The sequence below is a fragment of the Phoca vitulina genome, unplaced genomic scaffold (genome assembly GCF_004348235.1).
Source record: "Phoca vitulina isolate PV1807 unplaced genomic scaffold, GSC_HSeal_1.0 scaffold12, whole genome shotgun sequence".
Lineage (NCBI taxonomy): Eukaryota > Metazoa > Chordata > Mammalia > Carnivora > Phocidae > Phoca > Phoca vitulina.
Genome location: NW_022589715.1, coordinates 526,467 through 542,221, shown reverse-complemented (window position 1 = coordinate 542,221; position 15,755 = coordinate 526,467). Strand labels below are relative to the sequence as shown.

The 15,755-nt window shown below is 34.6% G+C and overlaps 1 protein-coding gene across 8 annotated transcripts in view; it reads right to left on the bottom strand.

Annotated features, from left to right (window-relative positions):
- Positions 1–15,755, bottom strand: part of BIRC6 (baculoviral IAP repeat containing 6) — a 226,517-nt gene that overhangs the window by 161,614 nt on the left and 49,148 nt on the right. For all 8 annotated transcript variants that reach the window (XR_004300267.1, XM_032410257.1, XM_032410255.1 and 5 more), the window contains exons 9-11: positions 11,818–11,876; positions 5,681–7,075; positions 451–600 (exon numbers count right to left, since the gene is read on the bottom strand). Coding sequence is in view for 7 of the 8 variants with exons in the window: in XM_032410257.1 (XP_032266148.1) it covers positions 451–600; positions 5,681–7,075; positions 11,818–11,876 (1,604 nt within the window). In the remaining variant the exon portion in view is untranslated. The remainder of the gene's footprint in view (positions 1–450; positions 601–5,680; positions 7,076–11,817; positions 11,877–15,755) is intronic.

Genomic DNA, 15,755 nt, shown 5'->3' with positions numbered 1-15,755 from the left:
CCAGGAAGAGAATATTTTTCCAGCTTTTCAATTCCAGTAGTAACATTAGTAACATTAAGCCACTCCACTGACTTCATATTTTTTTAATCAATTCCCCTATTTTATGTTTTTTTCCCTAACTAGACCAAAAGCTCCTTAATGGCCAAAATAATGTTTTACCTCTTAAGTAACATCACCAATATTGGCCAACCTACCATAGGTGAAAAAACATTTTTTATTTTAATGTTCACAAAAATTTGCAACTACTGAAAAAAACAATGATAAATAATAAACAAAAACAAGCCAAGTGAAAGAATGGCAACAAAGAAATGAACTCCCTCAACAAAGTAACCAAGAGTTGACTGTAAAAACTGAAAGAATGTTTAAGATTATTTAAGAAAGACTCAGAAAACTTTGAACATCACAAGAATTTGCATTTTTAAGATTTCATTTAAAAATTTAGTATCATACCTGAAATGCCAGGACTTGAAGGATTTGATAAAGGTTTGGAACCTTCTGAAGATGGTTCTATTCCTTTAGAAAGAGATCCATCCACTAGTATATCAGCTTCATCAATATCATCACAAGTTCCTCCAATTTGGAGAAAATGAAGCTCACCACCTATGATGTAATAAAATTTTATCAACACAGGAACACGGAATATGGATAAACATACAAATGCATACTACTTAGTTAAGAAACTCAATTTATTTTAATATCACTCAACAAGCAGATAAACAGGGCTGACAAAGTGACATATCTTCCAGAAATTAGAAATTAATCTGACAAGGTACTACAAACGGAAAATTTAATTTAAAAAATGGCAACACAAACATGTGAAAACAGTTATTTACCTCGTACTAACTATGTGTAAGACACTATTTTAAATGCTTAAGTTAATTCATTTAGTCTTCACAAAAACCCCTGAGGTAAGGACTATTATTGTGGCCACTTTACAGATGAGGAAACTGATGCACTAGCTAAATATCTCAGCAGTAACAAAAATGAACAAAGATTCTTAATTTTTTGAAGCATTCACCATGAAATGAAATTAAACTGAATTTCTGTTTTTTGTATTTCTCACAGAAAAAAACTGAAAGCAAAGTTAGCAAATATTTAAGACAAAAATCAATGGATAAAAGAATATTCTAACAAAAGTAGTTGGAGATTCACTTTCAACATGACAGAATAAGGAAGATGACAACTCCTCTTCCTTAAAAGCAACGACAAAGCCAGACAAAACTGTCATTCAATCAGGGTGGGGCAAGCAATGAAAACCAGCAGAAGGGATGCTACTGCCAGAGGGGGCTCAATGGATTTGGAAAGCCATCAGTTTAAAGGGCTCAGTGGCAACAAAAATGAGGTGCATCCTGAAGTCAGGACTCTGCCCTTAATACAAAGTTACAAGAAGTGAAAGAAACATAGGAGGCTTGGTAAACTCTCCACATAATCCACAATGATCAGAGGCTGTACACATGTGTTACAAAACTAGATGGGGCCCAAGCCATCCACACATTCCCAGTCAACTAAGCCCCATGCAAATGCAGAAGAGTTGTAAGAGGAAATGACAGAAAATAAAAATAAAGCAAATAAAAGCCAGGACACACCTGAATACAGCCTTTCTGGTGAAGTTACTTGGGCATAATCATTTATCAAAATCTTTGACTGAATACTAAGCTAAGTGGACACAAAGGCAACAAATAAGAAACAAGGTTTAAAAGTTAACCTCTGGGGAAAAAAAAATGACGGGAGACATCAGTGACTGCACACTGCAAAAGAAAGAGATTTCACAGATGTAGTCCTGATGGGTTACCAAACAAACAAACAAAGCAACAACAACCTCCAAAGAGGGGAAATCAGAATCCAGAATTTTGCAATGTTATTTAAAATGTCCAATATTAAATCAAAAATTGTAAGACATCTGAAGAAAGACTGACCCATGCTTAAGGAAAACAAAATCATTGAGAAATATCTCTGAGTTCCCAAAATTTGGGTTTGGCAGACAAGAACTTCAAAGAAACTACTGTATTTTTATAGAATAAAAGGAAATCAGGTATGGAGAATTAAAGGAACAAATGGTGGAAATGACTCAACAAGTAAAGAATCTCAACTAAAAAACAGAAATTTTAAAGAACAAAAGGAAAATTCTGGAGTTGAAACATAAAATACGTAAAATGAAAAGTTCATTAGAGAGGCTCAAAGCAGATTTGAGATGGCAGTAGAAGAATCAGTAAAATAAAAATAGAGCATAAGAAATGAACCAATCTGAAGAAAAGTAAAAGATCTTTTAAAATGAAAAGCATCTCAGAGACCTATGGGACAGATCAAGTATAAGAGCATACATGTAATGGGAATTCCAGAAAAAGAGAACAGAAAAGGCAAAGAGAAAAAACTGATGAAATAATGGACAAAAACTTCCCAAATTTGAAGAAACACATTACACTGCAAATCCAATCAATTCAATGAACTTCAAGTAGGATATATACAATGAGATTCACAGGTATATATGTTACAGTCAAACTGCTGAAAGTCAATGAGAAAACCTTAAATGCAACAAGTTAAAAATGACTCATCAGATCTAATAACCATGATGCAAATTAAGAGCGGACTTACCAGAAACAATGGAGGCCAAAGGCAACTGAATGAGATGTGCAGAAATAGTCAACCAATAATTCTATATACAGTACTATTCTTCAAAAATGAATGTGAAATAGAGATATTTCAGGATAAACAGAATTTTTTACTAGGAGATCTGCCTTGTAATAAGTACTAAAGTCCTTCAAGATGAAAGAAAGCACTACCAAATTTTATCACACACACACATACACACACACATGTACGAGAAATGAGTAAGTAGGTGATAAAATGAGTAAAGTAGATGAATATATATTTTATCTCATTTCTTTGTAAAGTTTTTTAAAAGACAAAGATTGTATAAAATAACTCTTTTTGGTTGGGTTTATAACTTACCTAAATGCGACATATAAGACAATGGTAGCACAAAGGGGCAGGAGAAAAAAGATTAGAGCAAAGTATATTTTACTAGAATTAAGTTAGTATTATTCTAAAGTAGTTTGTGACAGATTAAATCACTAAGAACAGAACTCCAAAAAAGTATTTAAAAAAATATATCAACAAAGGCACCAGTAATGTCACACCAAATGGCAGAGTAGGAAGTTCTAGGTAGGAAGCTCTAGAGGTCAGCTACTGAACTAGAAAGTGACTGGAAAAAAAAAAAGAAAGAAAGTGACTGAAATCAACTATTTCAGAACTCTGGAGCCTAACAAGAAACAATGACCAGAAGATGCTTGATAAAGGGAAAGGCTACTGATCTTTCACGGAAGTGGCCTGCAGGAACCAGCTGCCATCCCCCATTCGTCAGCCCTGTGCAAGCTGTGGGGAAAGCGGCCCACATTTCTGGAGTTGCTGGCTGGTGGCCAGAAGGGACCTTACTTCCTCATTTCACATATATGTATATATGTATGCGTGTGTATATTCTATTTCCGAACTTTAATCAAACATAGCTCCATCAAATCTACCTTCAGTATATTATTAATACTATTTGAAATTAACTTACAACATTTATTAGTTGTAGATTTTTATCAAAAGGCTCAATGACTCCATGAGAAAAAGAGTTTTATGCTACTTGAATACACTCTTATGACATGTCATGGAAATGTCACGTCCTTTTGATTCAGAGCCTGTAATCCTTTTTAAAAATTTTTACAACTACTTTTTGGACTGTCATATATACATTTTAAAACATCAACTTTTCTTCCCTCTTTTTTGTTACTAATCTCATCTTTTCACATCTATCTTGACCAGTCAATCCTTGAAGAACTAGGAGATAATTTTCAAAGTGCTTAACTTCTCAGGCTTTTTCTTGTCCATTGATCCATCTGGATAAATTCCCTATCACACGAGATCGATTCCTAGAACTTTTCATTGTCCAAACTCCAAGAATACATTAATCTATTTAAACACTACTTATCCTCTGTCTCACAAAAGCATATCTCATCAAACAATTAAAATCATTAAACCCTGACTGTATTTCTGGAAAATACTAGTATCTAACACAGATGTGCCCTGGGCCTAGGTCACTCAGGTTCCAAATTCAGCTCCACTCTGGATAGCCTATGGCATATTAAATTGTTTTCATTTTTTAAATCTTTCACATTAAAAGATTCTTTAAAATTCAATGTATGAGTCTTCTTTCTTTTTTTTAAGTAGGCTCCATTACTTTAAGTGGGCTCCACACCCAGCATGGGCTTGAACTCATGACCCTGAGATCAAGACCTGAGCTGAGATCAAGAGTCAGACACTTAACCAACTGAGCCACCCAGATGCCCCTACAAGTCTTATGCTTTTGTTACATTCTAGCAGTATAATGTAGTTTAAGCACCCTGACAACAGATGCCCAGGTATGAATGCTGACTCTGTCATTTATTAGCTCTGTGACTTAGGCAAGTTACTTAACCTCTCCTTCCCTCAGTTTCCTTATCTGTAAAATGAAGACAATAATAGTATATACCTCATAAAGTTGGCATGATGACTAAACAAATTATGAGAAGTAAAGCTCTCACAACAGTGAATTGGCACATACATGATCAAAAACTTCAAATTATCCTTCACACCACATAGTATTTTAATGGTTTTTCTAAACTTTATCAACTCTAATTCAAAGTTTAATTAGTCTAAAGTTATTCTGCATTGCTCATTTTTAAAATTAATCTATTTGGGTTCTGATGTTATTTGAAGATTTTTCTTCCCCTTATTTCACTAGATGTATTTCAAAGAAGGCAATCTGAACCACTACATTCACCACTACTCTTCTTGGCCAAACTCTTGCAATCTTTTAAAGCGAGGAAAAACTCGGATTAATTCCTCCCAAGAACCACAAATGAGATGTATGATTCTCCTCACACCCAGTTCTTCTCCCAAGCACTGGTTATAGTTACCTGGGCTTCAAATATCTCCTGACCCTAAATTCCTACTAAACTATCAATAAGACTACTCATTTTGCCTGATATTGTCAGTAATCCGTTTCAAAAACTGCTTTATCTTTCCAATTTAAAATATATAATAAGAAAAGTAGGAGGAAAAATGCACACTATGTGTTACTCTGTATGGGGCCTCAAATGTTGCAAAGCTGATTCAACCATTAGCCAAAGGTCAGGAATAAATCAGAAAAGAAAAATTTATTTGGCAAAACTAGTATTCATTCGCTAAATATTTTTATTTCAGGAGGAAATAATGACCAATATATATCTCTGTGCCAAAAACGTTATATACATTATTTCATTTCATTCTAAGAAGCCTGATAACAGGCCTTTTTATCCTCGTCTATAAATAAACAAAGGTTTACTGAGTTTAAAGTAACTTGCCCAAGGCCACAAATTTGAGCAGATGCAGAGTCAGGACTCACAGAAACAACAGCAGGTTATTTTCTTGAGGTTAAAGCAGAGAAGATACTTTCTGAGAGACTTATTAACTTATTTACAATTAGAATCCTTACCTAGGGCAGTAGAAAAAAGTTTTAAAAAGTTAAAACAGTAGAAAGATTTACCGCTTCATTATAAAAAAAATAAATTTCTCTCCATCTATATGGATCTAAAATTCATAGTAGGTATGCATATAAATGAATGCCATATACACTGATTTTATAAGATTTGTAGGAGAACCAAACAAACCAAGAGCTTACCTTTGGTGCATGCACACAGCCTGTCTGTGCCCGAGCAGTAAATGACAGAAACAAATGTGTCCTGTTCCTCAGTGCCCTCCTTTTTGGGAGGTTCCACTTTGGCCAAAATTTCAAAGTTTGAAAGATCTAATATTTTTACATATCCTCCCTGAGTGGTTATTACCAGGTGTCCAAGAGTAGAAATATCAGCCTTTTTTTCTCTTTCAATGCCATTCTTTGAGGTTAACTGCATTTCCTCAACAGGTTCCTCACAGTCATCTTCTCGATTATCCAATATATCTGGTGGAAGCAAAATGAGCGAGGTAATTGTGTCCTGGGGGTCTTTGATATGTTGGATTTTTATTGGCTCCTCTTCTAAAGTCACTATCCGAGTGGCATAATTCATTTTATAAAGTATTAAATATCCACCACTAATATTCCTCTGCTCAGGCTGAATTATCAAAGGAGTTTGTACATCTGCTGGTGATTCATGTTGGATTACACTAATATTTGCACCATTCACTACAGCAAGATTTGATTCCAGCTCACCTTTCCGTCTATTACATAGTGCAGAGTTTAATTTATTTAAATTATTCAAGGCCTCTACTTGATTTATTGCACTCAAGGATTCAACAGGGCATGTCCGCAGTCCTACCAACAAATGAATTCCATCAGCACAAGGAGTTAGGGAGTCTATACAAAGATTCTCCTCCTCTGCAAACTTTGGCAGCCTTAAGCACTGAACCAAAGTCCCAGGCTTGGGAAACACAGAGTTCCACTTCTCAGAATCTGGAGAGGTAAGGTTGGCTGCTGCATCTGCAAATTGCTGAATGTAAGTCACAGGAGGATCCTGCAACAACAACTGCTCCTGACTATCCAGCTCCATTTCAATAATCTGTGGAACTGTAAAACCATCATCATGCAAACTTTTGCTCATTATATTGTTCATCTGTGAAAATATTTTTCCTGCTTTCTCATCAGATTCCTTGATGCTATAAAGAAGCAAAATGGGTAAAGTCCTCCTTACTAGAGGAGAATTTAACTCTGAATTAGTGCAGGATTCATTGTCAGTTGACCCTTGTTCTGATATACTTTCACCCTGAGTTCTGCTTAAACCATCCAGTGACCTGTGAGAATTACTACTAATGGGTGAGGTAGCAGGAGATTTATATGTTAATAAACCTCCAGCTAATAAACATGGAAAGGGAATGTTGTGTTGTTCCTGGTGCTTTTCCTTTGTCTTTTCACTCTTAGAGTTTGTTAAGCAAGGATTTGCCCCAAGTTCTTCAAGATCCTTAACAGTATCTTCAAGCACATTTGCCACAATCTCCCACTGAAGTTTTTCAGGCTGCTGCAGAATGCTGAGTGCTGTTATATCAAGGCTCACTTCCATGGCTTCCTTCTGTGATGTATGCCCTTCGAAAAGGAACAATATTCATTAGAATTGGCCTTGAGATTGGCAAATCACGAATCTTTAGTATAACGCTTTCGTTACTTTTCTTACTCATCCAATCAGTGCATTATAATTACGTAAGAGGAAGAAATTAAAGTATTTTAAAGGGAAGTTAATCAAATCTGAGGTAAATCTACTCACTAGAAGAACCACTGACGTATTCAAGAGAGTCAAAATCATTTTCAATTCAGAATATATTCTCTTGGCAATTTATGAGCAACCCTCCCCCACCCTTTTTAATTTATGAGAATGGTTAAAGAATGAAGACGTTATTAGTATCAAAATATAGGACTTCTGTCCTTTAATTCTAAACCAAAAAACATTCAATACCATTATAACTATCACTTATGCACTTTATAGAATATCCATGAAACATGATTATATTGTCAGTTCCCTTTCTTTTACCATTTAGAAGAAGTCATAGCATGCTCTCCTCTCTCCTACCCCACCATGCTAATTATCAGTTGATTATCATAGTACGCAATGTAATTCTAACCTCAGCGTAGAAAAAAATTATAACTAGGAAGGAAAAGTTCCCAAAATTTGCCATTTTCAAGTGAAGCATAAAGCATATTCTGTATTATCTGCTAATTTATAGCTCATTTAAAGTTAACTACATTACCCCTTATGATCTTTTGTCCATTGTGTGCTCTCCCCTTACAAAGAGTACAAAAGTCATTTCTCAGTCTCAGGGCTCCACAAACACCACGTCTGTCTACACAAAACCTTGCAACAGATGTCACTCAACCCCTAAACCAGGCATAATCTCTTGATATTGAACTGAAAGTCTGAACCAATTTGTTTCTTTCTCAATAGCAAAAAATACTATCAGTCAACAACAACATTATTAGCAACAATAATGTCTAAGTATTTCTTTTTTTTTGACAATTTTAAATATTTATTTGACAGAGAGAGACACAGCGAGAGAGGGAACACAAGCAGGGGGAGTGGGAGAGGGAGAAGCAGGCTTCCCACCAAGCAGGGAGCCCGATGTGGGGCTCGATCCCAGGACCCTGAGATCATGACCCAAGCTGAAGGCAGTCACTTAACCAACTGAGCCACCCAGGCGTCCCAATGTCTAAGTATTTCTTATGGGAAAAAAAAAAGCACTGGAATTGGCTTTATGATTTTAGATAAGAAAAATACAGAAGAGTAAAAGAAGTAAATATAACTCGAAACTGCATGAAAGTTTGAAAGCTGCCCAAGTAACGTGCAACTGAGATTCATGGAACATCATATACTTAACACGTACTGAAAGTTCTGTTCACACCATTTCTGTTAACTATTTCGCTAACTATTTCTTTAAAATGCTCACTGGCACCTCTACCTAGAATTTCCCATTTTCTGGGGATAATCCTCTTAATTCAAATAATGTTGCTATTATGACCTAAAACTGAAACCATTTCTAGTTAAATGGAGGAAAATTATAATTATACACTGAACAGTTTAATTATCCTAATGAAGCTGTTCATTTACACAACCACTCGTTTGGCTACGTTCACATGCAGTCTGTCTATACTGCCATGCATTAGTTATATATATTAACTCTACTAATTTAGATTTGAAATTAAAAGTTGACAGTAAGATTTTGATACCATATAGTACACTATAATAAATCTTAAGGATGCTCAACTATCTTTTGGACTAAACTGAAACTTACATAAATGATTTTTTTAATGTCTGTTTTTTTTTTTTTTTTTAGTTATGGTCAGAAATTGCCAGGAAAAAACGCTAGTGTATGTATATAGAGGTTAAAAACAAAATAACCACAAATTACATGTATTAACACACATTTAAGAAATATTCAAAGTAAATGGCATAGAAAGTGGGGCTATTCGTTAAGACGGGCAGCATGACAAGTGGCATTATTACTCTGCTTTTTCCCAACAAAGTAACATCTAAGAAACAGCCTATGCTGGACATTCTACTTCAGAAGACAGACAAAGCACAATGACAACTGTCAAATACTGCAGTAAGGAAATCTGTATTCTTATCTCAGAATTTCTCAAACCTACTGGACTACAAAACAAGTTTTTACATAATATAGCTATAAACAGACTGCAATACAATATTCTCCAGATAATCATTTTGGGAAACCCTCCTCTCCTCTGCTTACTTAGGTAGTGTCAGCCAGCAGTTCTATCAGCCAGCTTCCTGAGGTGAGCAACTAGGTTTTACCTAAGCACTTTTCTAAAACTAAGAAATTTCAATTTGAACCCTCCTTCAATCTCCTGTCAAACACTCTTCCCACTCTTCACAAGAAGCAAATATATCCTTAATTCGGTTATCTGGCCCCAAAACCAAACTTTTCTCTCTGACATCATCTAGATACTTTCAAAAGCCATAACCTTCAAATGAAAAACAGGTAAAAGTCTCTTAGTTAAGAAATACATTCTGTAATTCTTCAGACTGTATCATTCACTTTGATGGGAATCACCTAGAGTTAGTAAATGTAAATTTTGAAATAGCATCTATGACTTATTTTAGATACTTCAGGAAAAGAACACATTTCCCATTCATATCACAAGCCTCCATAAACTCGCCAATAAACTACCAATGTAAGAGAAGTAACTTAGAAGATATAGTAGTCCACCCCCCCCACCCCTTATAGGCAGGGGATACATTCCGAGAACCCCTAGTGGACACCTGAAACTGCAGACAGCACAAAACCCTATATGTACTAGGTTTTATTTGTATACATACATATGATAAAGTTTAATTTGCAAATTAGGCAGAGTAAGAGATTAACAGCAATATCTAATAATAAAATAAAATTATAATAATATACTGTATTAAAGTTAGGTCAATGTGTTTTCTCTCCCAAAATATCTTACTATACTGTACTCACTCTTCTTGTGATGATGTGAGATAAAATGCCTATGCGATGAGATGGAAGTGAGGTGAATGACAGAGGCATTGTGTCCTAGCATTCTGCTACTAGGTTATCTGCTCAGGATAACAGTTGACCAAAGGTAACTGAAACTGTGGAAAGCGAAACCCCGAGTGAGGTGGACTACTATCCCTATTTTACTACAAATGAATGAACTACTTATAAGTCCTAAAAGGAGGGAATTAAAAATTCTGAACCAGAAGAATTTTTTTCTCTTTCCATAGCTACCTTTTAATACTACATAAAGACAACAACCCCTACCCTAAATGATGTATCACAGAAAAAGCCAACAAAAATACATGGTGACTTTCTAGATACTGGGAAGTGAGATAAACAGGACTATAGTATCTAAAGGAAGTGTGAAAAAGCAACTAGGCATAGATGAGAAAGGTAAAAGTAGGAAAGGGATAAAGAAATAGACCAAAGATAGATACTATAATTACAAAAATACCTACTGAGATTATTGGACCCAGAGAAAAGAGCAAAGCTACAGCATACAAAGGAAAGGTTATGGTTAGAATCAAAAACTTTAAGAGCAGAAAAAAGGAACACTGTGCTCAAACACTTCACTTTACAAAGGAAAAACTGAGGCCCAGAGAGTTTAAGTGACTTGACAAGACCAAAGAGTGAATTAGCAGAAGAATTCAAGCTCTAACCAGGTCTCCAGGTAACCTGTGACCAGTTTATTATTCTCTCCCAGATTAAGAAAATGCAATTGTAGCCCTTTTCTGTTTTTGCAAAAGGACAACAAAATGGGAAAGGAGCATTATCTTCATCAGACTAATTTTTTTTAATGAATCTATTCTTTATTTTTCTAGAGCTAATTATACATTTGTAAATTATTCAGGGTGTTTTCCTACTTTAAAATTTTTTTCATTGCTAAAAACTACTTCAAAAGACAACTAAGGTTTAACTCCAAATCAGTCTAGTGTTGTTTGGGGGGGCTTTAAAAAAATTTCATGACAATTTAGAATTTAGAGAGCACTTGCTATTCTATACTCACTCTAATTTTTGACAACTGTACTATACAAAGTCGTGTCTCTTCCCCCAGAGATTTAACAAGTTATATATGTCCTCAGTTCCTGAAATAGGACATTACAGAACAGCCGCAATTTAGTACCAGTCACTTTTTTAAACTACTGGCTACTTCCCAGGTACTATTATTTTTATCTTAATCAGTCCCCAAAACTCTAATTAACAGATGTTAACATAACTCTTTTATGTATTGGGAAATGCATTCAGCCTATAATAAAATGACAAGAATTTGAATTCTGATATGGAAAAACTATTTTGAGATGTACTATTAGCCTTGCCTATTATAAAACTACATTAAAATTTGAAGCACATGCTTTCACCATTAACATTTCATAAGATAATGAGTAAGGCAGCACTTACTTGATGCCTTAATGTCTATGATTTTATACTTTAAAATTTATTCTCTCTTTACCTGTTTTATTTTGGGGATAAAGAACCTTAATTTCAGTATTACTTTTATTTAACAACAGAATAAATTATGTAAATAAACTGAACACATTCTGAAGGGCTTAATGTGTATTCCTTGACATCTGTGACAAAAATTTAGTAAAACTTTACCTTGTTTGGCTCAAATACATACCATTTAAAATTTAAGTATGGGACTCTACATATACTAATTCAAGATCTCTAATGTTTAACATTTGAGTTTTCTGTGTATATTAGTGAAAATGTAGAGTTTGCATTAACTAAGAAATTTAGAATTAAGTAATATTTAGCTTTACCTATAACTGTATAAATGCAAGGATTTAAACAATAGATTATCTGACATTTTTAACATACCTGTCACAGAATCTGATCTGGAATGCTCTTCACTGTCTGAATCCTCCAGTAAATCATCACTTAAAGACAAAGTAAAAAATAATTTGAATTTCAAAAAAAGGTATGCATATTATGAGACAAAGAAAAAAGTTACAACAACCACTGCTCTGCATCTCAAATATAAGTATCATACAAAACTATTAAAACTGGCTTAAATGACATATAAGTAGTCTGAGATAATAACCAATTGACAATGCTGGTATTGGATTACCTTAAAATCATGAAATAAGTAACTGTCTGAAACAGAAAGTGGAAACCTCTAAGAATCTATAATAAAATTTGTAGGGATTTGAAGACTGTTAAGGTGTGACTGGGAATAGTCAGGTAAATAAACAGATAAAAGAGAGAAGCAGCTAATAAAATCAAGTACAAGCTTCAGGTAGTAAAATTTTAATAACTATTGTATTACTGAATTCAGGAAAGTTGTCCTAAAATCAAATAAAAGAGCTATATAAATACGTGTCTATGTACACGTTTACACACACACACACACACACACACACACGCATTTCATTTCTGTGTTTGCTTTGTTTTGGAAGGGGTAATAAGAACTCCTTGACAAGCAGGGAAACTATTACAACTCAGAAGTTAGGGATTAAGAGGAGAGGATGTCCCTCCTTGACTCTTCACTCAGATAGTCAAGAAATTGCCAGCCTCCCTCTTTGCATCCATCTTTATCCTCACTCTCATCTGTTAGCAAACAAGAACAAAATGTAATAAAAGATCACTCTAGCACAATATGAGACTGTGTCAGTACTCTATCAGCATGTCTACAGCAGTTCTAAAATTCTGATGACCTCAATTAAAAAAATTAAAAGATGTATTTTGAAGGAAAGAAAGAAAATATTAACTCTCCCTTTCTGAAACAACGTATTTCACTTACAACTGAAATAACCAGGCACTTAAGTAATTTTAAATGAAATGCAAGTTAGTAATCTCTGTTAAAAAAAAAAAAAAAGTTTGAAATATGGGGCAGGGGCAGGGCTTGGTTAGACATTTTTGACAAATTTCTGTGTTTTAAGTTTCTCAAGTGGAAACAACTGTCCATAAAACAATTCTGTGCTATAATTTAAAACAACAAAAAAGGGGCGCCTGGGTGGCTCAGTCATTAAGCGTCTGCCTTCAGCTCAGGTCATGATCCCAGGGTCCTGGGATCGAGCCCCGCATCAGGCTCCCTGCTCGGTGGGAAGTCTGCTTCTCCCTCTCCCAATCCCCCTGCTTGTGTTTCCTCTCTCACTGTGTCGCTCTGTCAAATTAAAAAAGATTTAAAACAACAAAAAAAATATGCAAAAGTTCAAGATCAGCTGCTAATTAGCCTTAAGCTATTTAAATGCTAACTGGCTGATTTCAGAGAAATAATAAAGATACTTGGAAAAATAAATCCCAAGAGGAAATATTAATCATTGGGAATTATCCAGAATAAAGAACTCCAAACCAAGAAGACACAAGAGGTTTCAAGTATGGGTTTTCACATTAAAAGAAAACCAAGTTATTACCCAGCTATAAGGAAAAAAGGTTAAATAAAGTAGTTACATATTTTATTTTTTATTTTTTTTATTTTTTTTTATTTATTTAAGTAGGCTTCACACCCAGTGTACAGCCAAACACAGGGCTTGAACTCACGACCCTGAGATCAAACCCAGAGCTGAGATCAAGAACTGGATACTTAACTGACTGAGCCACTGAGGCGCCCCAGGTAGTTGTATATTTTAAAGAAGGAAATCAAGGTGTCTTGATATGAAATTACAAATAATGTTACAAAGAGTTGCCAGATAATCACCGTAACTGGAAAAACAAAACAAAACAAAAAGTTCTTTCTAAAGTTTTTCAAAATACAATCTTTTTTCAAAAAATTATGATAGAAAAATTCTCATACCATTACATAATAAAATCATATAAGTTCAATGACTGAATTGTACACTAAAAGGGTGAATTTTATGATGTATAACTATACCTTAAAACTCTTAAATATGGGTTAAAAAAACACATAAGTACACATTAAAAAATTTATATATATAAATGTTTATATATATATAAATATATATATAAATGTTAACATAACATGATTATGGGTACTCTACGTTTCTTCAAGGTACTTCTCTGTATTGTCCAATTTTTCTATGTTAAGCATGCATTAGGTTTATAACAGACACTAGATTTACTAAAGCCTTTTACATGTGCAAAACCTTTTGCAGAGTAAAAAACATGCAAATTAAATAGGATATTATGAATAAGTTTTAAGTTAGGATTATCTATTTTTGAAAACTGAAGATACACTAATTATCACATGCATACTTTAGCTTTGATATATCAATACTATATAAACAAGTTCAAAGTTAAAAGCAGGAAATTTTTACCAATTTGAAAAATATAACATATAAAATGAGACAAAAATGTTAATTCATTTAAATTAAATGTGTTCCCAAATAAATAATCTTCCTTCCCAAATAAATATTCTTCCCTGAATAAATTCAGAACAAAGATAAATGTTGTCTTTCAAGTAGAAATGGTCATAAACAATCCATAAGCAAACTACACTGCTAATTAAGCTTCTTGGCTAAGTTTTAATTTGTTCAATTAACATACTATTCTTTGAGCTAATGAAACTCACACAGTGTATTTTAAAACAAATATACTGTATATTATGCCACAAAATCAGTATTAGTTTGGTTCAGTATATTCACTACCAATGCAACAGAAATCCTGCTACCTTTGGGGGGAGGGAAAGCCAGAGAGGGAAACTGAGGTTAGAGAGAAAGTTCCACCTCTTCACCTTCCTCCTACCTCCCCAACTTAAGAGTACTCTTTCTGTACGATTCACTTCACTATCTTAGCAGAAAAGAGTCCTTCTACCCTGGAAAGACTACCTCTTAAAAGCACGCAGATATTTATATCTCAACTCCAGCACACTATCCCAACATAATACCTGTCCACCTAAGATACTGGGTGTTTACTGAAAATGTACATTTTACCTAAGTGTGTGTGTGCGCATGTGTGTAATCATAAAAAGTATGTCTTGATTCCATTTTTAATCCCCAAATTACAAAACTCCAAGACGAAAGTTCTAACTATAATCAGTGTTCAGGGGCACCTGGGTGGCACAGTCGGTTAAGCGCCGACTCTTGGTTTCAGCTCAGGTTGTGATCTCAGGATGGGGCTCCACACTCAGCAGAGTCATTTCAGATTGTCTCTCCCTCTCCCTCTACCCCTCCCGTTTGTGCTCTCTCTCTAAAATAAGTAAATAAATCTTTAAAAAAAATAAATTTAATTAAATCAGTGTTCAGAAGCACATACCAATTTCATTATCTTCTATTAATTTTTCACTAACTTCTAAGAAAATCACAGAGCTCAAGCACACTTAACTTTCTAGTCCTATTGACAAATGTGGTCAAAAGTCAGACAACAGGCCACCTGCTTTTCCATCAAGCTGGGAATTTATTCACACAGATTTATAATAACTGAGAACAGCCATGAAGCTTTAATTCAGTCTGTTTCAGAGCTCAGGCCACATTCATTTACCTACCCATAATTTATTCATCTTATTACCAAGAAAGACTAGACAGAGGTAACCTTCCCAACTACTATACTGTGAATTTTCCATTAATTCCATTAATGAAACAATTTGCACTAATTAAGTTTTACGTTAGTTTTTTTTTTTTTTAAGATTTTATTTATCCACTTGACAGAGAGAGACACAGCGAGAGAGGGAGCACAAGCAGGGGGAGTGAGAGAGGGAGAAGCAGGCTTCCAGCGGAGCAGGGAGCCCAATGCGGGGCTCAATCCCAGGACCCTGGGATCATGACCTGAGCCAAAGGCAGACACTTAACGACTGAGCCACCCAGGCGCCCTAAGTTTTATGTTAGTTCTTAATGAAAGTACATGGCACCAAAGGGACTGTG